The sequence below is a fragment of the Scyliorhinus torazame genome, chromosome 29, assembly GCF_047496885.1.
Source record: "Scyliorhinus torazame isolate Kashiwa2021f chromosome 29, sScyTor2.1, whole genome shotgun sequence".
Lineage (NCBI taxonomy): Eukaryota > Metazoa > Chordata > Chondrichthyes > Carcharhiniformes > Scyliorhinidae > Scyliorhinus > Scyliorhinus torazame.
This window is the reverse complement of record NC_092735.1, coordinates 11,746,928-11,773,849: the sequence shown is the minus strand read 5'-3', so window position 1 is coordinate 11,773,849 and position 26,922 is coordinate 11,746,928. Positions and strand designations below refer to the sequence as shown.

At 49.4% G+C, this 26,922-nt stretch overlaps 1 protein-coding gene across 3 annotated transcripts in view; it reads left to right on the top strand.

The window, feature by feature from the left end:
* Positions 1-26,613, top strand: part of serhl (serine hydrolase like) — a 95,873-nt gene extending 69,260 nt beyond the window's left edge. For 2 of the 3 annotated variants that reach the window (XM_072492066.1, XM_072492068.1), the window contains exons 7-13: positions 4,240-4,314; positions 6,759-6,862; positions 12,104-12,183; positions 15,104-15,138; positions 20,875-20,951; positions 21,468-21,561; positions 25,596-26,613. In XM_072492066.1, the coding sequence (XP_072348167.1) occupies positions 4,240-4,314; positions 6,759-6,862; positions 12,104-12,183; positions 15,104-15,138; positions 20,875-20,951; positions 21,468-21,561; positions 25,596-25,706 (576 nt within the window). In that variant the 3' untranslated portion in view covers positions 25,707-26,613. The remainder of the gene's footprint in view (positions 1-4,239; positions 4,315-6,758; positions 6,863-12,103; positions 12,184-15,103; positions 15,139-20,874; positions 20,952-21,467; positions 21,562-25,595) is intronic. The other variant, XM_072492067.1, reaches the window with a different exon arrangement.
* The last annotated feature ends 309 nt before the right edge of the window (positions 26,614-26,922 follow it).

The following is a 26,922-nucleotide window of genomic DNA, read 5'->3' as shown; positions in this document are numbered from 1 at the left end:
CCTGCTGCATCAGCGGGTATTGCTTTGCCCTCAGTATTTCCTCCAGGTCTTAAGTGAAGGCTGCATGCCAACAAGCTGCCCACCTAGCTGTGGCAACAAACCTGATGGAGCAAGAGCCTCCACTGTGAGGATGACGCTGAGCGACGTCAAGGGGAAATTGGCCAAATGGGCAGACACCTGGCAGATGAATTTCTTTCTTTTTAAACTTAGATTACCCAATTCCTTTTTTTTCCAATTAAGGGGCAATTTAATAAATTAATTATTTAATTAATTTTATAAATTTAGTGAACCCAATTAATTTTTTCCAATGAAGGGACAATTTAGCGTGGCCAACCCACTTACCCTGCACATCTTTGGGTTGTGGGGGCGATACCCACGCCAACACGGGGAGAATGTGCAAACTCCACACGGACAGCGACCTAGAGCCGGGATCGAACCTGGAACCTCGGCGCCGTGAGGCAGGAGTGCTAACCCACTGCGTCACCGCTCTGCCCTTTTAAGGGGCAATTTAGCATGGCCAATCCAACTACCCAACTGCACATAGAACATAGAACATATAAAAATACAGCACAGAACAGGCACTTCGGCCCACGATGTTGTGCCGAACCTTTGTCCTAGATTAATCATAGATTATCATTGAATTTACAGTGCAGAAGGAGGCCATTCGGCCCATTGAGTCTGCACCGGCTCTTGGAAAGAGCACCCTACCCAAGGTCAACACCTCCACCCTATCCCCATGACCCAGTAACCCCACCCAACACTAAGGGCAATTTTGGACACTTCGGGCAATTTATCATAGCCAATCCACCTAACCTGCACATTTTTGGACTGTGGGAGGAAACCGGAGCACCCGGAGGAAACCCACACACACACGGGGAGGATGTGCAGACTCCGCACAGACAGTGACCCAAGCCGGAATCGAACCTGGGACCCTGGAGCTGTGAAGCAATTGTGCTATCCACAATGCTACCGTGCTGCCCTTAAGAACAAATACATCTACACTATATCATTTTACCGTAATCCATGTATCTATCCAATAGCTGCTTGAAGGTCCCTAATGTTTCCGACACAACTACTTCTACAGGCAGTGCATTCCATGCCCCCACTACTCTCTGGGTAAAGAACCTACCTCTGACATCCCCCCTATATCTTCCACCATTCACCTTAAATTTATGTCCCCTTGTTTGTTCCACCCGGGGAAAAAGTCTCTGACTGTCTACTCTATCTATTCCCCTGATCATCTTATAAACCTCTATCAAGTCGCCCCTCATCCTTCTCCGTTCTAATGAGAAAAGGCCTAGCACCCTCAACCTTTCCTCGTAAGGCCTACTCTCCATTCCAGGCAACATCCTGGTGAATCTCCTTTGCACCTTTTCCAGAGCTTCCACATCCTTCCTAAAATGAGGCGACCAGAACTGTACACAGTACTCCAAATGTGGCCTTACCAAAGTTTTGTACAGCTGCATCATCACCTCATGGCTCTTAAATTCAATCCCTCTGTTAATGAATGCTAGCACACCATAGGCCTTCTGCACAGCTCTATCCACTTGAGTGGCAACTTTCAAAGATATATGAACATAGACCCAAAGATCTCTCTGCACATCTTTGGGTTTGTGGGGGTGAGACCCACGCAGACACGGGCAGAATGTGTAAACTCCACACAGACAGTGACCCGGGGCCGGGATCGAACCCGGGTCCTCGCCACCGTAAGACAGCAGTGCTAACCACTGCGCCACCGTGCCGCCCCTGGCAGATGAATTTCAATGCAGCATTTATTGCCCATCCCTAATTGCCCTCGAAGGGGCAGTTGAGAGTCAAACACATTTCTATGGGTCTGGAGTCACATGTAGGCCAGACCAGGTGATGTCCTTTCCTAAAGGACATTAGTGAACCAGATGGGTTTTTACGACACTCGACAATGGGTTCACGGTCATCGTTAGGGTTTCAATTCTATATTTTTATTGAATTCATATTTTGTCCTCTGCCATGGTGGGATTCAAACCTAGGACCCCAGAGCTTTACTCTGGGTCTCTGGATAACTAGTCCAGTGACAATACCGCCACACATCTGTCTCCCCTGGAATGTGAGGTGATGCATTTTTGGAGAAGAAAGATGGGGAGACAATATCGGCTCAATGGTACAACTTTGAGGGGAGTACAGGAGCAGAGGGACTCCGGGATTCAAGTGTATAATTCTCTGAAGGTGGCCGGGCAAGTTGAAACATTTGTTAATGTGGTTAATAGGTTTAGAAATAGAGTAAAGTGACACTACACCTCTCCAAATCATTAGCCAGACTACGTTTGGAGTATTGTGTTCAGTTCTGGGCACCTTATTTAAGGAAGGATGTTAAAGCCCTGGAGAGAGAGAGTGCAGAGGAGATTTACTGGAATGATACCAGGAATGAAGAATTTTAAATACAGGGAAAGATTAGAGATATTGGGCTTTTTCTCCTTAGAGCAGAGAATATTAAGAGGTGACCTTATTGAGGTGTTCAAAATTCCTAGTGCGCTTGAGTTTCCCGCCGGCTCTTCCGGCGAGTTCCCCACCGCTATTCAATGACACTTAGTCACTTTTCTGGACCCTTGGTAGTTTCTCACCTGTTTAGCCCACATTTAGAATTGTTTTTAGCTCTGGGGAGCTGAACCCAGAGATCGGGCCGCCATTTTGAAAGGGTGTCCTGGGGCGAGATTCTCCGACCCCACCGCCGGGTCGGAGAATCCCCGGGGGCTGGCATGAATCCCGCCCCGCTGGTTGCCGAATTCTCCGGCACCGGATATTCGGCGGGGGTGGGAATTGCGCCGCGCCGGTTGGCGGGCCCCCCCACCCCCGTGATTCTCCGGCCCGGATGGGCCGAAGTCCCGCCGCTAAAATGCCTGTCCCGCCGGCGTAGATTAAACCACCTACCTTACCGGTGGGACAAGGCGGCGCGGGCGGGCTCCGGGCTCCTGGGGGGGGCGATCTGGCCCCGGGGGGTGCCCCCACGGTGGCCTGGCCCACGATCGGGGCCCACCGATCCGCGGGCGGGCCTGTGCCGTGGGGGCACTCTTTTCCTTCCGCCTTCGCCACGGTCTCCACCATGGCGGAGGCGGAAGAGGCTCCCTCCACTGCGCATGCACGGGAATGCCGTCAGCGGCCGCTAACGCTCCCGCGCATGTGCCGCCTGGAGATGTCATTTCCGCGCCAGCTGGCGGGGCACCAAAGGCCTTTTCCGCCAGCTGGCGGGGCAGAAATTCGTCCGGCGCTGACCGAGCCCCTTAAGGTTGGGGCTCGGCCCCCAAAGATGCGGAGCATTCCGCACCTTTGGGGCGGCACGATGCCCGACTGATTTGCGCCGTTTTGAGCGCCAGTCGGCGGACATCGCGCCGATACAGGAGAATTTTGCCCCTGATCGCTAACTAAGTGAGCTTGTGGGTCCCCCACACTCCACACCCCACACCCACCTGGCCACTACCCCACATCTCCCAAGTGAGGACACCCTGCAATGGGGTCACGTGGGGCGTGAGTGTCTCTTTAGGCCCCTACTTGCCTGCCCTGCACACCCGTGCCTTTCAAAGCCCCCTCCATCCTCCTTTCATGGGCATGGCCTCCCTCGATGCCCTGACCCTTGGCAGTGACACCCTGGCAGCTGGACACCCTTCCACTGGCACCTGGGGAGTGCTCCAACCAGCTTGGTAGTGCCAAGGTGTCAGCTGGGCAGTACCAAGGTGCCCACGTTCCGGAGGAGATCCAGGGGTTCACACAGCACTGACCAGAGGTCTCCGATAGCCCGGGAGACCCCTCCCCCCCCACCGGGTGCCATCCCGCGTGGCCCATGTTCTTGTGAACCAGCACTGATCGACGCTCAGCTGCAGCCTCCCTGGTGGGCCCCGGGTAGGGAGGTCTGAAGTAAGTCTATGACCTACTTCCGGGAGCACCGTTTGGTCATGCCCCTTTGGCGGAGTTCCGAGTCCAACCCCTCACGGGACTTGGCTGAATCTCGGGAGGCGCAGAGGCTGCCGGGAAGTTCCTGAGAGGGCTCTCCGTTATTCCCCGGCCGTGTTGTGCTCTCGCTCAAGCGCAACGCGGCCCGGGAATTGCTCCCTCTGTTTCCACTATTTGCTAAGTCAGTGACTAGGGGTCACCAATGGTCAGCAAGAGAGCTCGGGGTGAGATGAGGCGATAGTCCCCATAGTGCATTGGTGACAGTTATAACAGTGTCTTTTTTCTTTCTGATTCGCTAACATGTGTTCTCGCTTGTAGTTCTGTTCAATTTTCCCCAAGCTGGTGGATAAGCTGATTATACTGGACGGATACGGGTTTTATCCAATTGCAGCTGTAAGTTTTATTCTCTTTCCTTAATAAATATGACCGGAATCTGGGTAAAAGCAAGCTGGTGGTATGTTCCGTACAAAATAAGAGCTTGCTGAAAGTGCTGCATACATGGCTGCCTCCAGCCCTGATGCTCTGGCTACATCCAGCCTGGTGGCCAGGGCAGTCTGCACAATAGATCCCTACTTCTTGTTTTCTCCTCCCCAGCAGAAACAACCCATCTCCCTGCAATGGGGGAAGGCAGCTGCACAGTAGACTGTCACTGGACTAATAATTCGGAGACCTAGGATAATCCCCTGAGGGTATGAGTCCCTACATGCAGAAGGAGGCTATTTGGCCCATCGAGTCTGCACCGACCCTTCAAAAAAGCACCCTACCTAGTCCTACTCCCCCACCCGATCTCCGTGACCCCACCCACCTGGCCAAGTGACCGTGGCCAATCCACCTAACCGGCACATATTTGGACGGTGGGAGGAAGCTGGAGCACCCGGAGGAAACCCACGCAGACACAGGGAGAACGTGCAAACTCCCTGCGACGCAAGGCCGGAATCGAACCCGGGCCCCTGGAACTGTGAGGCACCAGTGCTAACCACTGTGCCGCCCGCCATCACGAATTGTCATGAAACCCCATCTGGTTCACTAATGTCCTTCAGGGAAGGAAATCTGACAACCCAGCCCGATCTGGCCTACTCGTAACTCCAGATCCACAGCAATGTGGTTGACGCTAAACTGCCCTCTGCAGTGGCCGAGCAAGCAAGGGCAGTTAGGGAACAAATGCCCATGCCCCCTGAAAGAATAAATAAAATAAAATGGCGGAGTTACACAACAAAATTCAGACGGTGCTGTCAGGCTTCTTGGAAAGGTTGCCGCTCGCGAATGCACTGTTTTCGTCTGCATCCTTGCTCTGTGCTGCAATCGAGAGCGGGAAGTTCATGAACAGGCCCGTATCGCCCCTCGTAGACTTTCAGGTCCCTCGCTCAGCAAGTGGTAGCGTCTCTGACGTCCATCCCCACCATGTCCTGCACTCAGGATACTGCTTCTGTCGCCCTTTCCAGCCGTGCACACTCCAGATCCTGACACACGGACTGAGCTGAGGGGATGGGTTTGGTGCACAAGCAAGACTCAGCACTGGACACGGTGCAAGCCGCTGAGTTTTAAGCTGGTGTTTGTCACACCCTCCAGAGGCCGAGGTGAGTCTGGAGGCCACAGAAGTTCCAACACTCGGGAAGCTGGGGAAGGAAGGCTGTGTTACAGCGACGGATGTAAATTGTCTCACGGCTGTATGGGAAACAGGGTTTAACGCTCAGCTGGGGGGGGTCAAGCACAATGTCAAAGTTGTGAATACTCTGCTCCAACCTCAAATAAGGTACTGTAGTGTAGTGATGAGTGGTTATGTTACTGAACTAGGAATCCAGAGGCCTAGACTATTGCTATATGGTCTTAAATTCAACACCCACCACAGCACCTGGGGAACTTAAATTCAATTAATTGAATCATTCTGGCATAAAAAGTCCGTAATGGTGATCATGAAATGACTGGATTATTGTAAAAACCCAGCTGGTTCACTGATGATCTTCAGATTCTTTATCTGGTCTGGCCTATAAGTAGGCCTAACCTACCGTGATGCGATTTACTCTTAACTTCCCTCAGAAATGTCCCAGCAAGGCCCCCCCTCGGTTGTTAAGAAGGTCTGCCTCCAGAGCAATTGGGAATGGGTTAGAAAATACGTACCCACATCCCAAAAAATAGTAACTGAAGTAGGCCCATCGAGCCTGTTCTGCCATTCAGTGGCTGATCTGTAATCTGAGCCCATAAACCTTTGCCCCATATCCCTCAATGCTTTTGGCAAATCTCTGTTTTAAAATTATCAGTTGATCTCGCGTCAGTTGTCCTTTGCAGAAGAGAGTTCCACCCTTTGCCTGAAGTGTTTCCCAATGAGTAAAACAAATGTGAGCCCAGGTGCTGTGGTAAACCACTGTTGCGCCTACATTAGGTGATGTACGGTAGGACCTGTACTACAGGTACGGCGGTAGTCCTGCCTGCTGGCTCCGCCCAGTAGGTGGAGTATAACTATGTGTGTCCTCCGTGCAGCAGCCATTTTGCCAGCTGCTGTGGGAGGCCACACATCTCAGAGCAATAAAGCCTCAGTTGTATTCAACTCTCGTCTTTGTCCAATTGATCGCGTGGAATGGAGACAGTTTTCATTAGGGCAGGAGATATTGTGGGGTGACTGGATAGAAGTGTTTAAAATTACAAAGAGACAGTGTAGATTGAAATGGTATTGCCAATGATTCTGGCTTCTCTTGCTGCTTGACTCGCCGTCTGTCGGGAGAACAGGGAGCGAAGGGCTGTTTTATATACAGGAAGGAGTTGGGGAGGAACTGGTTCTTGATAGGTTGAGAGTACCTGTGCTAAACTTTCATTGTGAAATACTTTGTTTTAATTACCAGGATGCGGTGCAAGAACAACTTCAGAAAGCAATCGATGAGCTTCTAAAGCTGGAGAAGGAGCCGGGTTCTCCCAGAGTGTATACGCCTGATGGAGCTCTAAAGAGGTTGGTACTGGTAGTATGGCTGGAATTAGGAATGGGTCAGATTGTTAACTGGCACGACCTAGTGAGAGAAATCACATTTATAGCACCTGTCATAGTTAGGACATTCTGAGAGTTTCCCTTTACTTCTGAAGTTCTGGCCAGCACTGTAGCACAGTGGTTAGCACTGTGGCTTCACAGCTCCAGGATCCCAGGTTTGATTCCCGGCTTGGGTCACTGTTTGTGCGGAGTCTGCACGTTCTCCCTGTGTCCGTGTGGGTTTCTCCGGGTGCACTGGTTTCCTCCCACAAGTCCCAAAAGACGTGCTGTTAGGTGAATTGGACATTCAGAATTCTCCCTCTGTGTATCCGAACAGGCGCTGGAGTGTGGCGACTGGGGGATTTTCACAATAACTTCATTGCAGTGTTAATATAGGCCTATTTGTGACACTAATAAAGATTATTATTATAAGTACTGTTGTCCTACAGGTTCTCATGGCAGCCAATTTGCTGACATCTAAATCCTTACATTCCTAAATTTAGAAGAATGAGAGATGATCTTTTTAAAACACACAAAATGCTGAGGAGACTTGGGCAGCACGGTGGCGCAGTGGTTAGCACTACTGCCTCACGGCGCCGAGAACCCGGGTATGATCTTGGCCCCGGGTTACTGTCCATGTGGAGTTTGTACATTCTCCCCTTGTCATTCTCACCCCCACAACCCAAAGATGTGCAGAATAGGTGAATTGGCCACATTAATTTGTCCCTTAATTCAAAAAAAGAAGAATTGGGTACTCTAAATTTAAAAAAAAGATGCTGAGGAGACTTGATAAGTTGGGTACCGGGAGAATGTTTCCACTTGTGGGAGAAACTAGAATTTGGGACCAGGATTTGAGAATAAGTGGTGTACTGACTCAGATGGTGATGAAGAGGCATTATTTTCCTCAGAGACTCATTAGTCTGTGGTATTCCCCTTCCCCAGAGAGCAGTGGGGGGTGTCATAGAATCCACACTGTAGGCCATTCGGCCCATTGGGCCTACACCGACCCTCTGAAAGAGCACTCTATCCAGGCCCAATCCATCCTCCACCCTATTGCCTTAACCCCATCAACCTTTGGACATTAAGGGGCAATTTATCATGGCCAATCCACCTAACCTGCACATCTTTGGACTGTTGAGGGATATGAGGAGCAGTCAGCAAAGTGGAGTTTGACCTCAGCCATGATCTTATTGAATGGCGGAGCAGGTTCGTGGGGCTGAATGGCCCACTCCTGTCTCCTAACTCTCCTGTGCACCTAGCCCACCAGCAGTAACTGAGGTGATTGACCAGTTCATCTGTTTTGGTGACGGTGCTATAGGTGGGAATGTTGACTGGGACACAAGGCCAAATCTCCCCGATCTTTGAATGTGGCTGTGGGGTATTTCTACTTGCATTTGAGCAGGCAGGTAAAATCATAGGAAAGTTGCAACACAGAATGAGGCCATTCGGCCCATCTTGTCCGTGCCATCTTGTCTGCCAAAAAGACGACACCTCTGACAATACGGTACTCCCGCAGTACCACGCTGAGATGCCAGCCCAAATTACTCGCGGGCAATTAAGGCAACCATTTGACTTGGGCAGATATCTATTATATCCCACCAGCAGAGGTGGGACCATTTAATTGTCTGGGAAATTTGATCCCTACCACTATCTCCCAACTCTTTCCACCTTTCCAATCCTCTCCTACCCACTGAACCAGGATCCTCTGCAGTCTTGGCATCTTCTCTGACCCCTGAGCGAAGCCTCCGACCATATACTCCACCCTGCCCAACGAGATCGCTGACTTCCACCTCTGTAATATCACCGCCATAGTTCGAAATGGTAGATTTTTAAGAAGGGTTGGGAAGCAGGCCAGGCGATGAAGGGATTTAAACTCTAGGGTGTCGGAGAAACAAGCATCCTTCAAAGAGGAAGGAAAGAAAAATCTTGCCTTGGCCTGCATTTTATTTTGAAACCTTGGGCAAGAGAAGGGGATTTCCAGAGATCTGATAATCTTTAGAGAGCAATCACGTCAGGAATCGGCCAAGCCAGATAAGGCTCTAATTGTCCTCTGGTTGTGCCTATTTAAGGCAATTGGGTTTTGTGGGCTTGGTGGCGGTGGGGGGTTGGGGGGGAATTATTCACCAGTAGACTTAATGTTCAATATCATATATAGAATTTACAGTGCAGAAGGAGGACATTCGGCCCATCGGGTCTGCACCGGCTCTTGGAAAGAGCACCCTACCCAAGGTCAACACCTCCACCCTATCCCCATAACCCAGTAACCACACCCAACACTAAGGGCAATTTTGGACACTAATGGCAATTTAGCATGGCCAATCCACCTAACCTGCACATCTTTGGACTGTGGGAGGAAACTGGAGCACCCGGAGGAAACCAACGCAGACACGGGGAGAACGTGCAGACTCCGCACAGACAGTGACCCAAGCCGGGAATCGAACCTGGGACCCTGGAGCTGTGAAGCAATTATGCTGCCCATTGTGGGCAGTGATATGTCACATGTGTGATATGTCACATGTGATAAAGTTCTTTTCCTTTTTAAATATCACATCCCCCTTTCTTTTTAAAATTTGAATGACTGCCTCCACCAGCCTTCAAGTAAAACATCTCAGTCACAATTTTCTGTGTTTAAAATTTTTTTTTAAATCTCCTCCATTCACCTCGAGCTCTTTTCCAATCAGCTTAAATTTGTGTCCTCGAGTGACTGCTAATTTCAGCTGATTCATTCTCTTGATTACCTTCATGATTTTGAATGTCTCTGTTGAATATCGCTTTAAACTTCCCTGTTCCAAAGAGGACTTGCTAATCTTGCCACGTAGGGGCTGGTTTAGCACACTGGGCTAAATCGTTGGCTTTTAAAGCAGACCAAGGCAGGCCAGCAGCACGGTTCAATTCCCATACCAGGCGCCGGAATGTGGCGACTAGGGGCTTTTCACAGTAACTTCAGTTGAAGCCTACTTGTGACAATAAGCGATTTTCATTTCATTTCACTTAACTAATTGGTATCCATTCTCTTCCCCACTAGAGAGGGTGAGGAGGAGATTCACCAGGATGTTGCCTGGGCTCGAGCGTTTAAGCTATGAAGAGAGGCTGGTTCGACTGGATTGTTCTCTTTCGAGCAGAGAAGGCTGAGGGGGGACCTGATTGAGGTGTACAAAACTATGAGAGGGCAGCTAGGAAGAAAATGATTTCACCCAGAGGGTGGTGGGAATCTGGAACTCGCTGCCTGAAAGAGGCGGGAACCCTCAACATTTTAAGAATCATAGAAGCATAGAATTTACAGTGCAGAAGGAGGCCATTCGGCCTCTCGAATATATACCGGCCCTTCAGCGAGCACCCCACTTAAGCCCACACATCCACCTTATCCCCGTAACCCATAACCCCACCTAACCTTTGGACATTACAGGGCAATTTAACGTGACCAATCCACCTAGCCTGCACATCTTTGCACTTGTGGGAGGAAACCGGAGCACCCGGAGGAAACCCACGCAGACACGGGGAGAACGTGCAGACTCCACACAGGCAGTGACCCAAGCTGGGTATCGAACCCAGGTCCCTGGCGCTGTGATGCAACAGTGCTAGCTACTGTGCACACAAGCATCCAGGTGAGCAGTTGAAACACCACAACATTCAAGACCGAATGCTGCAAAATGGGATTAGAATAGATAGGTGCTTGATGACCTGTGCAGGCATGATGGGCCGAAGGGCCTCTTTCTGTGCTGTAAATCACTATGACCCTCTCCAAAGCCTTACTATCCTTCCTAAATATAATGCCCCGAATCAGGCACAGCATTTTCCTCTTTGATCATTATGCCTAAATGAAGGTCCTTTGGGTGTTTTTCTCCAAGAAGGCAATGTAGAGAAGTTGCTGTTGAAATTGGATGACAATTGCAGAATGCCAATACGGCACTAACTATAATAATTAGAACCTTTATTAATAACACAAGTAGACCTACATCAACATTGCAATGAAGTTACAGTGAAAATCCCCCAGTTGCCACATTCCGGCGCCTGTTTAGGTACAGAGATAGAATTCAGAATGTCCAATTCACTGAACAAGTATGTCTTTGGGACTTGAGGGAGGAAACCGGAGCACCCGGAGGAAACCGACGCAGACACGGGGAGAACATGCAGACTCCACACAGACAGTGACCCAAGCCAGGAATCGAACCCGGAGCCACCGTGCTGCCCGTAACTCTGAATTCCACAAAGTGGCTTGCAAGTTAGGAAGCAGCTTGCTGGTTGATTTCTCGGGTGTTGGCAATGTAGAGAAAAACCGGGGGGAAAAGCTGGAAGTACTCAGCTGGTCTGGAGTCCTGTGGAGAAAGAGTTTCATGGCTACAATCTTCTGCCTCCTCTGTGGCAAGTTTGGTGGCGGGCAGGGGGCATTCCATCAGACAGGTGGTTGGGGGAATAGGGATTTCCCACCTCCACCCTGATTAAGTCCGTGATGGAAAGGTGCATGGGGGGCCTTCCTGCCCTGTGTTTGATTGAGGCGCTGGAGTGGCCAATCCAAGGCCACTTAAGAGGCATCATCCCACGGGCGCTAGTATTAACCCAGCTGCAGGTGGGGGGAGGGGTAGTGTAAATGTGCGTCAAACGAAACGGTTACTATTAAATGTGATTCTGCAAATGGGCAGTACCTACTGAACAATCCTAAGTGTGCTGATAGGTACCCCAGCAGAAAAAGATGATCAGTCAAATTCAAAGCGTGGTTCAGGAACGTTTGCTAGAAGCAACGTAAAATTCGTCCGCAGGGACCCCTTCTCTGAAAACAGAAGGAATATGTTCAAGCCGTCGCCTTTTTTGAGTTACCCGGGAACTTGTGGAGCCTATAGTTCCCCACTGCTTTCTCCATGGCAACGCCTTGGCCAATCAGAATCTACTTTCCAACCAGTCAACATTATTTTTCTCTGGGGATATAAATTGCCTTGGTCGAATGATGTTCGGCATCCTGTCCTTTCTCTGATGAGTGCAAGACCAAAAACTTCAGTGACAGGTCTCTCTTTTCAGCGGTATTCGTAGTAAAGAAATGAAAGATATGTCAAGATGAGGCTTGAATGGGTACATCGATCTGAATGAAGGGATTAAAAAGTGACAAGACCCACTGACTCGAGACCTATTACATTACAACTGTTCACTCTCTCTCTGCTTATATTGTCCATTGTGTGTTGTATTGAACTTAAAGATTCTCTTAAAATCAGACTCTCGTCCCTCTTTCTTCAGGCTGCTGCAGGGGAACGAATCGGTTTCGGAGGAAAGTGCCAAGATTCTGCTTCAACGGGGATCTACTGAGGTGGCTGAAGGTACAGTTAGGGTTCGGCAGAATGGGAATGAACTTTTGCTTTATCCCCAAACTGTTGGGACAATTTCCCCGGGGAGTCATGATAGGAATAGAATAGAATCATAGAATTCCTACAGAGCAGAAGGAGGCCATTCGACCCATTGAGTCTGCACCGTCGCTCTGAAAGAGCACTCTACTTCGGCCCACTCCCACCCCCTCGCCCTGTGTCTGTAACCTAACCTGTACATCCCTGGACACCAAGGGGCAATATAGCGTGGCCAACCCCACCTTATCTGGGAGGAAGCCAGAGCACCCGGAGGAAACTCACGCAGACACGGGGAGAACGTACAAACTCCACATAGTCACGCAAGGTCAGAATTGAACCCAGGTCCCTGACGCACTGAGGCAGCAGTGCCAACCACGTGTCGCCTGGGAGTCATAACGGCGCAGAACTAGGCCCATTGGCTCACCGAGTTCATGTTGGCTCTCTGTGGGGCCGGTTCCATTGCCCTTCTCTATCCCTGTGCCGCTGCGAGTTTATTTAACTCCAGTGTCCACCACATTTCCTATTGAAATCATTGATTGCTTCCGCCAGCCTTGTGGGCAGCAAGTGCCAGGTTACCGCTCACTGCTTTTTTGAAAATAAAAAGTTCATTCCTCACAACCCCTGCTATCTCCTGCCCAAAAATCGTAAATCTGTGCCCCCTGGTTTCTTGGACCATCAGCGGTAGGAACAGCTTTTCAGTCTCTGGGTGTCCTGCTGGTGGTCTGTTCCCAACCTCTGTAGCGTCATCTTACACTCGCTGTCGTCTCACTCTGTTTTCAACTAGATCCTCGCTCTTTGCCATAAGTGTTTTGAAAATCAAAGCCAAACGGTGGTGGCAACTCGATTTTTATTTCTTGAAAGAATCCCAATGAGATTTTAACCTGTTTGGCTTCTCAGGAGAGTAGCAAAATAAATCCAACATCCGCTGTTACTATATTGGTCCTATGAGACTTAGAAGATTCTCAGGGGGCTTAGCAGGGTGGATGGAGAGGTTGTTTCCCCTTGTGTGAGAGTCTAGGACCAGAGGACATAATCTCAGAGTGAGGGCTTGCCCATTTAAGACAGATGAGGAGGTTGAGCTGGCTCTTTGAGGGGGTAGAAGATGTGTGTGAACGTTGCGGGGGGAGGGGCGCACAGACTACGTTCATATGTTTTGGTCCTGTCCAAAGCTGCAGGGTTACTGGAAGGAGGTGTTTAGGGTAATCTCTAAAGTGGTGCATGTGGGCAGCACGGTAGCATTGTGGATAGCACAATTGCTTCACAACTCCAGGATCCCAGGTTCGATTCCCGGCTTGGGTCACTGTCTGTGCGGAGTCTGCACGTTCTCCCCGTGTGTGCGTGGGTTTCCTCTGGGTGCTCCGGTTTCCTCCCACAGTCCAAAGATGTGCGGGTTAGGTGGATTGGCCATGATAAATTGCCCTTAGTGTCCCAAATTGCCCTTAGTGGGGTTACTGGGTTGTGGGGATAGGGTGGAGGTGTTGACCTTGGGTAGGGTGCTCTTTCCAAGAGCCGGTGCAGACTCGATGGGCCGAATGGCCTCCTTCTGCACTGTAAATTCTATGATCTAAACTGGACCTGGGCCCAGTGGAGGCCATATTCGGGGCGTCGGACCAGCCGGGGTTGGAAACGGGTGCGGAGGCAGATGTTGTAGCCTTCGCCTCGTTGATCGCCCGAAGGCGGATCCTGTTAGGGTGGAGATTAACCTCTCCACCCTGTGCCCTGGCGTGGCGGGGGGACCTGCTGGAATTCTTGACACCTGAAAAGGTCAAATTTGACCTGAGGAGAAGGATGGGGGAGTTCTACAATTCATGAACATTATTCATTATGCACTTTTGAGAATTGGATTACATCGAACATTAGGGGGGTGGGGGGGGGACTGTATGTGTGACTATGGGTGATTCCAAATTCCTTTTTGTCATTTGTTTATGTTAACTTGCAAGCTAATGTTTGGGGTTTGGTGGGAGGATGGGATCGTTGTTATTGATTTGGGGATTGACATTACATCTGTTACTGATTATTGTTTATTGTTGGGTGTAAATTTGGGAGAAAATGTGAAAAAGAAGAATAAAACATTTTTTTTTTTAAAAAACAGATGAGGAATTTCTTCTCTTGCGGGTAGTGGATCTGTGGAATTCTTTACCTCAGAGAGCTGTGGAGGCTGAGACAGACAGATTTCTAATCAGTAAGGGAATCAAGAGTTACGGGGATAAGGCAGAAAAGTGGAGTTGAGGATTATCACATCAGATCAGTCATGATGTCATTAAATGGAGGACCAGACTCGATGGGCCGAATGGTTAACTTCTGCTCCAACGTCTTATGATCGTATTGGATTTGTGATCCAGGTGCCTGTATTAACGATCTAGAGATTGAGTTCAAATCCCACCATGGCAGATGGGGAATATAACCTCTGCCCTCTGCTTAGCAAGCCACTCAAGAGGGTGACTCGCCACCGCCTCCTAGAGGGCAATTAGGGATGGGCAGTAAATGCTGGATTTTTCAGTGATGGCCACACCCCGTGAATGAATTCTCTCTCCGATCTCCTGCCCAGAATCTTAGCCATCAAAATCAACCAGTGAGGAACATTGATCTCATTGCCGCTTGTGGGAGCTTGCCAGGTTTCAGACATTACAACAGTTATTGCACTTCAGAAGGACTTCATTAACTGGGCGACACTTGGAAGTACTGAGGGTGGGAAAGGCGCTGGATGAATGCAAGCTCTTTCCTTCGAAACAACCTTTAGAGTGTGGCCTTTCTAAAAGATCCCCAGGTGTGGTTCTTTTTACAAGCGTGAGGCTCTCTGAAAGTGAAACATAGAAATGTTAACTTATTTACCAGAGAAACTGAGAATTGTATTTGTATTTTATTTGCTTCTGATTGTTGTTGTCATTCTTTTAAGGTCTTGCCTTCACCCGAGATTTAAGAATCAATCTGGTGAGTTCCCTCATTAACTTTGGCAAGTGCATCACTGGTGCCAAACTATTACTTCACTTTTAAATAGATAGAATTTACAGTGCAGAAGGAGGCCATTTGGCCCATCGAGTCTGCACCGGCTCTTGGAAAGAGCTCCCGACCCAAGGTCAGCACCTCCACCCTATCCCCATAACCCAGTAACCCCACCCAACACTGAGGGCAATTTTGGACACTAAGGGCAATTTATCCTGGCCAATCCACCTAACCTGCACATCTTTGGACTGTGGGAGGAAACCGGAGCACCCGGAGGAAACCCACGCACACACGGGGAGGATGTGCAGACTCCGCACAGACAGTGACCCAAGCCGGAATCGAACCTGGGACCCTGGAGCTGTGAAGCAATTGTGCTATCCACAATGCTACCATGCTGCCCTCGACCCACCCACCCACCCACCCCTACCCCCTCACTCCCCTTCACAAGCACCCACTGCTCCCCCACCCCCACCCCCACCCCACATACACACAAAAGACCAGGGTACGCTAGGGATCAGAGATACAAATATTTGTTCTGTGGCCAAAGAGTGACTGAGAAACGGCCTCAGAAATGATCCAAGATATTAAACTGTAAAGCGAAGGCAAACCCAGATCGTGCTAAGCTATGATAATCAGACTGGAGAGAGGGAGATGTGGTTTGAATCAAAGACTAATTTAATGCTGACATCATGCTTTAAAAAAAATTGTTCACGGGGATATTAGGCCATAATTTATTGCCCACCCCTAATCACCCTGAGAAGATGAAGATGCACTACCATCGTGTGTTCCCTCAGAATCTTTATATGTTTCAATCAGGTCATTAGTTCTAAGCCCCAATGAGTGTAGGCCCAATCTGCACAATACTTCTTCATGAGATGACCCCTTCACCCCAGGAATCAGCCGAGTGAATCTTTGCTGAACAACCTCCTTAAATAAGGAGACCAAAACTGTACACCGTACTCCAGGTGCAGTCTCATCAATGTCCCGTACAAGACTTACCTACTTTTATGCCCCATTATCCTTTCCATTAAAGACCAACCTTCCATTTGCTCTTGTAACTACTTGCTCTACCTGTATGCATATTATCTTAAACACCTCCATTAGCTAGCAGCTTAACCTAGCCTATGTAAACTGTAATTTAACACTTTTATCATTGCCACCCAATCTGGTGAATCTGCACTGCATCCTCTCCTGAGAGGGAGTGCCCAGATTTGAACACAGTTACTCCGGATTATAGAATCATCGAATTTACAGTGCAGAAGGAGGCCATTCAGCCCATCGAGTCTGCACCGGGCCTTGGAAAGAGCACCCCCTCTTAAGCCCACACCGCCACCCCATCCCTGTAACCCAGCAACTCCACCCAACCCCTTTTTGGCAATTTAGCACAGCCAATCCACCTAACTTGCACATCTTTGGACTGTGGGAGGAAACCGGAGCACCCGGAGGAAATCCATGCAGACATGGGGAGAACATGCGGACTCCGCACAGACAGTGACCCAAGCCGGGAATCGAACCTGAGACCCTGGAGTGCTAACCACTGTACTACCATGCCACCATTATGTCTAACCCAGAGCTCTGCATGGGGGAACATTACTTCCACGCCCCCCTTAAAATAAAGGCTGACGATCCATTAGCCTTTTACATCTTTTGCATACCTGTTCAACAGCTGTTAGTTATTTCTGTACTTGGGACCCTAAACTCTCTCAGATTCTCCACACTTCCGAGCTTCTCACCAGATCGGACTATCTTGGGTCCGAGGTGAATGACATCTCACTTTCCCCCCAGTGAACTCCATCTGCCACAGTTCTGTCCACTCATTTAATATTGGGGAGGCAGCACGGTTTTGTGAAGGGGAGGTCGTGTCTCACTAACTTGATAGAGTTTTTCGAGGAGGTCACTAAGATGATTGATGCAGGTGGGGCAGTGGATGTTGTCTATATGGACTTCAGTAAGGCCTTTGACAAGGTCCCTCATGGTAGACTAGTACAAAAGGTGAAGTCACACGGGATCAGGGGTGAGCTGGCAAGGTGGATACAGAACTGGCTAGGCCATAGAAGGCAGAGAGTAGCAATGGAAGGATGCTTTTCTCATTGGAGGGCTGTGACCAGTAGTGTTCCACAGGGATCAGTGCTGGGACCTTTGCTCTTTGTAGTATATATAAATGATTTGGAGGAAAATGTAACTGGTCTGATTAGTAAGTTTGCAGACGACACAAAGGTTGGTGGAATTGCGGATAGCGATGAGGACTGTCGGAGGTTACAGCAGGATTTAGATTGTTTGGAGACATGGGCAGAGAGATGGCAGATGGAGTTTAATCCGGACAAATGTGAGGTAATGCATTTTGGAAGGTCTAATGCAGGTAGGGAATATACAGTGAATGGTAGAACCCTCAAGAGTATTGAAAGTCAAAGAGATCTAGGAGTACAGGTACACAGGTCATTGAAAGGGGCAACACAGGTGGAGAAGTTAGTCAAGAAGGCATACGGCATGCTTGCCTTCATTGGCCGGGGCATTGAGTATAAGAATTGGCAAGTCATGTTGCAGCTGTATAGAACCTTAGTTAGGCCACACTTGGAGTATAGTGTTCAATTCTGGTCGCCACACTACCAGAAGGATGTGGAGGCTTTAGAGAGGGTGCAGAAGAGATTTACCAGAATATTGCCTGGTATGGAGGGCATTAGCTATGAGGAGCGGTTGAATAAACTCGGTTTGTTCTCACTGGAACGAAGGAGGTTGAGGGGAGACCTGATAGAGGTATACAAAATTATGAGGGGCATAGACAGAGTGGATAGTCAGAGGCTTTTCCCCAGGGTAGAGGGGTCAATTGCTAGGGGGCATAGGTTTAAGGTGAGAGGGGCAAGGTTTAGAGTAGATGTACGAGGCAAGTTTTTTACGCAGAGGGTAGTGGGTGCCTGGAACTCGCTACCGGAGGAGGTGGTGGAAGCAGGGACGATAGTGACATTTAAGGGGCACCTTGACAAATATATGAATAGGATGGGAATAGAGGGATACGGACCCAGGAAGTGTAGAAGATTGTAGTTTAGTCGGGCAGCATGGTCGGCACGGGCTTGGAGGGCCGAAGGGCCTGTTCCTGTGCTGTACATTTCTTTGTTCTTTGTTCTTTGTTCTATTAGTATTGTCAGCAAACTTGGGTGTTTGGCTCACTACTTCATCTAAGTCATTTATACATATAGTGGAAAGACCGGAGGCCCTGTATGAACCGTTGAGGTTCACCGCTTGTTGCATTGTGGCAACCTGAGGTGGTGGCTCAGTGGTATTGTCACTGGAGTAGCAATCCAGAGACCCAGGTTAATGCTCCCCGGGTTTGAATCTCGCCACGGCAGATGGTGGAATTTAAATATCTGGCGTTAAAAGTCAAATGATGGCCCCAAACATTGTTGATTGTTGTAAAAACGCAACTGGTTCATTTAAGACCTTTAGGAAATCTGCCATCTTTACCTGGTCTGGCCTACAGGTGACTCCAGACCCACAGTATTGTGGGTGACTCTTAAATGCCTTTTGGAATGGTCTAGCAAACCACCCAGTAATACTCGAGCGACAGGCACCAGAAACGACAACGGAAAACCTAGTCCTCTCAACCCTGCAAAGTTCTCCTCACTAACATCTGGGGGCTTGTGCGAAAATTGGTAGAGCTGTCTCACAGACTAGTCAAGCAACAGCCTGACATAGTCATACTCATGGAATCATACCTTACAGACAATATCCCAGGCGCCCCCATCCCTGGCTATGTTCTGTCTCACCAGCAGGACAGACCCAGCAGAGGTGGTGGCTTCAGTCAGGAGGGAGTTACCCTGGGAGTCCTCAACATCGACTCTGGACCATATGAAGTCTCATGGCTTCAGGTCAAACACTGGCAAGGAAACCTGCTGATTACCACATACCATCCTCCCTCTGCTGATGAATCGGTGCTCCTCCATGTTGAATACTACTTGGAAGAAGCACTGAGGGTGGCAAGGGTGCAGAATGTACTCTGAGTGGGGGGGACTTCAATGTCCATCGCCAAGAGTGGCGAGGTAACACCACTACTGACTGGGCTGTCTGGGTCCTAAAGGTCATGCCTACTAGACTGGGACTGCAGCAGGTGGTGAGGGAACCAACAAGAGGGAAAACCACACTAGACCTCATCCTCATCAACCAGCTTGCCACAGGTGCATCTGTCCATGACAGTGTTGGTTGGAGTGACCACTACATAGTTCTTGTGGAGACAAAGTCCCACCTTCACATTGAGGATACCATTGATCAGAAACTGAACTGGACTAGGCAAATTAGTACTGTGGCGACCAGGGCAAGTCAAAGGCTAGGAATCCTGCGGAGAGTAACTCCCCTCCTGACCCCCCAGAGCCTGTCCATCACCTACAAGACACAAGTCAGGAGTGTAATGGAATACTCTCCACTTGCCTGGATGAGTGCAGCTCCAAAAACACTCAAGAAACTTGACACTATCCAGGACAAAGCAGCCCTGCTTGATTGCTCCCCCTTCCACAAACATTCAAACCCTCCACCACCGACGCTCAGTGGCAGCCGTGTGTACCATCTACAAGATGCACTGCAGTAACTCGCCAAGGTTCCTTAGGTAGCTCCTTCCAAACCCCCGACCCCTACCATCCAGAAGGACAAGAGCAGCAGATACCTGGGAACCCCACTGTCTGGAGGTTCCCCTCAAAGTCACTCATCACCCTGACTCGGAAATAAATCGGCTGCTCCTTCACTGTCGGTGGGTCAAAATCCTGGAACTCCCTTTTTTAGAACATATTTTATTGAGGCATTTATAATTTTAACACTTTTCAACGATGACATCCAACAGAACCCACAATGAAAATAACCATCATTCCCCCCCCACCCCCCCCCCCCCAGACACAAACCCCAACCAACATGGCTTATAACGACACTGGAACTCCCTTCCTAACAGCACTGAGGGTGCACCTACACCACACGGACTGTAGCGGTTCAAGAATGCGGCTCACCCACCACCTTCTGACAGGCAACCAGGGATGGGCAGTAAATACTGGGCCTGGCCACACATCCCGTGATTGATTTTTTAAGAACTGCCTCCTATCTCCTAATGTAATCTCTATCCAAACCAACGGATTGTCTCCAATTCCATGTTTACTCAATTCTTTTTTTAAGTATTATGTGTAACCCTATCAAGTGCATTTTGGCAGTCTTCAAAAAATTAATCATCTAAGTCCATTAGACATGTCTTGCCCATTACCCTGCTCAGTCATTCTGTCCTTAACAGATTCCAGTGACTTTTCCACAACAGACGTTGGGCTAATGGGTCTGTAGTTCCCTCGTTTATCTCGCCTACCCTTAAATAATGGAGCAATAGTGGTGGACATCTTCCCCTAGGGCCCCGTCGCCTCCTCTCCTGTGTTTCACTGACTGTTCAGGGTCGGCAGATCATTCCACACACACCCCTCCGACCATTGTGTACCTGGCACTAAGGATGGCAGGAGCTGCCTTCATTGCTTTCCTTTGACCCAGCCTTCCTCTGCCAAAGATCAGGAAGGGATTCAGAGACCGTTGTGGGTGCCTGTGGTCCTTTGATTATGAGCCAGGCCACCAGACAACTTCTTTCATCTGTCTTGAACCACCCTCATCCACAAATGCCCTGTTGAGCAGACCTGTCAGACTGGAAACACAAAGCGCCGTCGGTAAAAGCTGAGATTAATGGTTCCTTGTGTTTTTGTTCAATCTCACCAGCCCACCCCTTTGAGGATCACCACCGAACAGTGTCTGAAGCTTCAGAAGAATATCACTGCGGCCGTTCTCCTCATTGGGTACGTACATCGCCCGTCCGTGACACCCCCAGGCTGTTTACCAAGGGGCCAGCTGGTGGCTGGGGCCTGGGCTCTGAATCAGGAGGTTGTGAATTCCAATCTCACGATCTAAGCCAACACTTCCATTGCGGTGCTGCACTGTGCGACCTGCCACCTTTCTGTTGATGAGTTAGTATAAGAACATAAGAAGTATGTGGTGGAGAAGACAATATCGCCCTCTAGCCTGCTCTGCCATTCAGTACGATTGTGCAGGTGAACCCCAGTATAATTTAGCCTCTTGGGAAAGGGGAGACAGGCCACAATTCACCCCCCCCCCCCCCCCCCCCTCCCCTCCCCCGGCCCCGTCATCCCTCCCTCAGACAGAATGTGCTGCAGCCAATCAGGTGATGGAGCAATGGGTGTCTCCACTGCACAAAGGGGGTTCTACTGGGCTGACGGGGGTAATTCTTCAGCCCCCGGGTCTCACCACAGCAGCAGCCTGATGTCCGTGACCCTGTGCCATTCTTTCGTTTTCAGCGCCAAGGATGGACTGTTGAAGGACGAGAAGTGGAATCCGAACAAGCCACCATTTAGTCTCATACTGGAGGGATACCACAGTCTGGCTAATCAGGTAAAAGAGGCATCTCAGATGTCAGGATTGAAACCCCATCTCTCCGCAGTCGGGCCCTTTAAGAACAAACGTCATTCCACCTGAACAGGCTTTGAATTGGAGAACAATCCAATACCTTTAAACGGGCAAGACCTATCTTCCCTCCTATTACAGCGCACCTCTGCGCCTCTCATTTCTCCTGCTATTTTATAAAGTTTCTCTTTAGGTTAACTTGCAGTAATCATGGCATAAGAAAACAAGGAATGCTCCAAGTGGAACTCTAAAAGCAGACAATAACTTTAAACGGTGCACGAGGACATTGGAGAGGCCGTGTCCTGTTGTCCCACTTTATTGACCAGGAGATAGTTGTTTGCTCATTTGCTCATAAAGATGGATGAGTTCATTCTCCGTCAGATTTCTGTGCACAGATATCTAGCGATCAATAAATTACCCAATCAAACTGCTCAGTCAGTGTCGACATTCAGCAGCCTCATTAGGGCAGCGCAGTAGCATTGTGGATAGCACAATTGCTTCACAGCTCCAGGATCCCAGGTTCGATTCCGGCTTGGGCCACTGTCTGTACGGAGTCTGCACATCCTCCCCATGTGTGCGTGGGTTTCCTCCGGGTGCTCCGGTTTCCTCCCACAGTCCAAAGATTATGCAGGTTAGGTGGATTGGCCATGATAAATTGCCCTTAGTGTCCAAAATTGCCCTTAGTGTTGGGTGGGGTTACTGGGTTATGGGGATAGGGTGGAGGTGTTGACCTTGGGTCGGGTGCTCTTTCCAAGAGCCGGTGCAGACTCGATGGGCCGAATGGCCTCCTTCTGCACTGTAAATTCTATGATAATCTATGATTATGTCCGATACGACGCGCACACTGTCAATGGCTCCTTTCTAAACCACATCTTGATGGAGCGTTGTCTGTACTCCAACGCTTCCGTGCTCACAGTTACTGTTTCTCTCGCTGTGTGTGACCATCTCTGACTTTTCACACTCTGACTGAGGTGTGGATTATCAGTGCGTCTCTAACCGCTTTGGGCTTTGTTGTGTAAACAGCTTTGAGATCATCTTTGGTAGCTGCATCTTTCTGGATTATGAGCAGGTTTAACTTGGCCATTTTGTGATCTCTCGCTGCAGTTCCTCCCTACCTTGTCTTTATTAGAGAGTTGCTGCTTAACATGTAAAGACATGAATGTAGGGAAAAGCGAGGTGTTCCCGGTGAATGAGCTGGGACAACAGGCTAATTTAGGGGAGATGCCATTTAAGGTAGCGAGGGATAGGTTTAGGTATTTGGGGATTCAGGTAGCGAGGGAATGGACGGGGCTCCATAAGTGGAACTTAACGAAGCTGGTGGAGGAGGCCAGGGAGGATCTTAGGAGGTGGGATACACTGCACTTAACGTTGGCGGGGAGCGTCCAAGTGGTGAAAATGAATATTCTGCCGAGGTTCTTGTTTATCTTTCAGGCTCTCCCCATCTTTGTACCAAAGGCCTTTTTCGGAAAGTGGACACGATCATCTAGGACTTTGTATGGGCGGGAAAGGTGCCGAGGGTGGGGAGGACCCTGCTACAGAGGCAGAGGCAGCAGGGGGGGTTTGGCATTGCCGAACTTGCTTCATTATTATTGGGCGGCGAATGCGGACAAGGTGCGGCGGTGGTGGGAAGGAGAAGGGGTAGAGTGGGTTAGGATGGAGGAGGAATCTTGTAAGGGGTCTAGTTTGAGGGCTATGGTGACGGCAGCATTGCTAATGGCTCCGAGTAGGTATTCAGGGAGCCCACGGTGAAGAGATGGAATCAGCTGAGGAGGCATTTTAGGGTGGAAGGAATGTTGGTGCTAACGCCACTATGCGAGAATCATGGGTTTGAGCCGGGGGGGGGGGGGGGGGGGGGGCGGGAATGGACAGTGTATACAGGAGGAGGAGGGAACTGGGGTTGGTAAAGGTGAGGGATTTGTGTTTGGAGGAAGGGTTCGCCAGTCTGGAGGAGCTAAGGGAGAGGGTAGAGCTGCCGAGGGGTCGTGAGTTCAGGTATCTGCACAAAAGGTCTGGAGGGGATTCCCTGGGTTGCCGGGATACATCCTGCTGGAGTGATTGCTGCATCTGGATGTGGAAGGGGAGGGAAAAATTGGGGATATATATAAATGGCTGGGGGAGCAGGTAGGCGAGCGGGTGGTGAAGATCAAGGAGAAATGGGAAGCAGAGTTGGGAATGGAGATCAATTGGGGAGTATGGAGTGAGGCACTGTGAAGGATAAACGGGACCTCCTCTTGTGCGAGGATGAGCCTGATACAGTTTAAGGTGGTGCACAGGGTGCATATGACTCGGGCGAGAATGAATGGGTTCTTTCAGGGGGTAGCAGATGAGTGTGAGAGGTGTGGGCGGAGGCCAGCGAATCACGCCCACATGTTTTGGGGTTGTGAAAAATTGGGAAGATTCTGGGCGGGAGTGTTCGCGGTCTCAGCCAGGATAGTGTGAAGGAAGTGGACCCGGACCCTTTGGTGACGATATTTGGGGTTTCAGAGAAGCCGGAGCTCATGGAGAGGAGGAAGGCCGATGTCATGGCCTTCGTCGCTCTGATTGCACGGCGGAGAATTTTGCTGGAGTGGCAGTCGGCATCGCCACGGGGGTAGCGGCTTGGATGGGTGACCTGTACCACTTCCTGCGGTAAGAGAAGATAAAGTATGAGTTAAGGGGCTCAGCAGGGGAGTTTGAGAAAGGTGGGGGATGTTTGTGACAGTGTTTGAGGAGCTATTCGTCGTGGGGGGGTGGGGAGAGGAGGGGGTGAAAAAGGGGGAAAATCTGTACAGACTGTATAGTTGATTGCTGGGAAGTATGTTTCCCGGGGTGTTTACTTGCTGTAACCTGCTTTGATACATTCTTGTAATAAAATACATTTTTTAAAAAAACATAAAGACACGAGACGGCACGGCGGCGCAGTGGTTAGCACTGTTGCCTCACGGCGCCGAGGTTCCAGGTTCGATCCCGGCCCAGGTCACTGTCTGTGTGGAGTTTGCACATTCTCCCCGTGATTGCGTGGGTTTCGCCCCCACAACCCAAAGGTGTGCAGGGCAGGTGGATTGGCCGCGCTAAATTGCCCCTTAATTGGAAAAAAAATGGAGTGCTCTAAATTTTAAAAAAAAGATGCCAAACCATGTTTAAAAAAGACCACATCTAAAAATACGTTTTAAGTAACTGTGAAACTACCTAATCATTCAGGAGGGTGAAGGAACCTAGTCCCTAGGTTTTTGCTTTATTAGTCAATTCCAAGCTCTGGGTTTTCTGTGACAGTCTCTTTGTTGTGTGGACCAGCACGTTCAGAATTTTGGGGGGAAATTATCCAGGCTTAAATCGGGTACAGCAGACGGCAGGATAGCAAAATGGGTAACTGACACACACCGTTGAGAGTGGGGCATCCTTCTCCTCAAATCCCTGGGTGCCATCAACCACAGGTTGTTTGGTGTTTTCCTGACTGATAGCTATAATTCTCCCCGATTTTTAGAAAAATTGGAGAACCACAAGTTGCCAGAGCACGGTGGCACAATGGTTAGCACTGCTGCCTCTCAACGCCAGGGCCTAGGTGGGGTACTCTTTAAAGGGTCATTACGGACTCAATGGGCCAAATGTCCTCCTGCACTGTAGAGTTTCTATGAACTACTGGGCTAGGGTTTTTCAATTACTTTTGAATGTTGGTTATTGCCATGGGACAAAGTTCCATTAGTCATTCTGATACCACTGCCACACAGTTAGAGTGTGTTGACAAATAGCAGTTAAAAGCATCTAGATATTGTATCATAAAAATACCAAACCTAATGGTTTACAACTCTCCCCTAACTACTGTGTGTGCAACTTGCGTAAAATTATAGCACGGAAGAAGGCCATTCAGCCCCTCTCTCGCTCCCCCCCCCCCCCCAGCTCAACGCTCTGCTCCTCTCCCCCTATTCCCAAGGGGGGTAGGGGTAGCTCTCTCACTCTTTCACTATTCCTTGGTTAAACTCTACCACCCTGACTCTCCTCGCGAATATCTCATCCTCTATTCCTCCCTCTTCGTTTTCCCGCAGTTCCGATTGGAGAAAGTCGAAGGGACTCATCACGTCCACCTGAACCAGCCGGACCGGGTTGCAGGAATTATCAGCGAGTTTCTCAGGATGGGGGTCTCCTCCAAGCTATGAGGGTGGAACACGGACACTGGTTAAAGAGCGGGAAGCACCCGGTTACCGGCAGCAAAACAAGCAGACAGCTGGGTCTGACCAGTAAATAACCAATTTAACTATCTGTTAACGGGAAACATTAATGGCCATGTAAAATTAATTGCTGGCTTGAATTGAGATGTCAAGATGATTTTGCTTGCTGGCTACCTTGCTGGTGGTTTGTTGAAATAACAGACATGGACAGCAGATTAATTGCGAAATGGTGAAAGCTTGCTGGCTATATAGTGGGTGTGGAAATTTGGATTTTTTGCTTCGTTCACAGAAAATTAAATTCTTGAAGCCGATAGTGTGATTGAGCCACGGCGAATGTCATTGGTCCCCTCTGGCCATGGCAGTCCAAGACCACCCCCCCCCCCCCCCCTCCTTTGGGGGCTGGGTTTGCCATACTGCCCGAAGTTCTAATGCACTGTAACTAATTCAGCGATACCCCTCCAAGGGGCCCGCTGCATTGGATTAATTGCACTAATGCTAACACCTTGCTTTTGTCTAAAAGTGTAAATCTCTTCATCCTATCGAGGATTCGTTTGTGTGTTTGCATCGAATTTACAGGACGGAAACAGCCCATTCGCCCCAACTGATCCACGGTGGTGTTTTCTCAGCCTTGCTGTGTGTAGTTCTTTAGTAGTCCAGAGGGGTGTCTCCTCTGTCATTCCAGAGAGGGAGAGGAAAAGAGGCACTCGGCCATACCGGGAGAATTTGGTAAGATTGTGAGGGAGAATGGCCTTATTCAGTCATGATTACTCTGAAAGAGCTAAGTTGCCGTTTACATTGCTGTAGGATGTCTTAAAGCAGTTCATTGCCATGGTGAAAGTGTACTTTTGTCATTCATTATTAAATTGTAGATTTGATTTATTTTTCTTACCTGTAACAGCATACACCAGTTTCATTGTGTTTCCAAGCAAGAAATAAGACATTCTTAGTCGAATGGATTGTGACCGAGTCTGTCTCCTGTCTTGTAACAGCGAGGTTAATATATTAGTTAATAAGTTGAGCATTTTGTTCGGGAAGTTCTGAACTGTGGATGATTCTGAATAGGTTTCAGAATGTGACAACTGGCAATTAATTATGGCTGAACGGTTTTTGAAGCAAATGCAGGAAGCACATTGGGCAATATCTCTTCAACGTCCGATACAATGGCCAGAATGTTACAGCTGTTCCACCAGTGTGATCTTCCAAT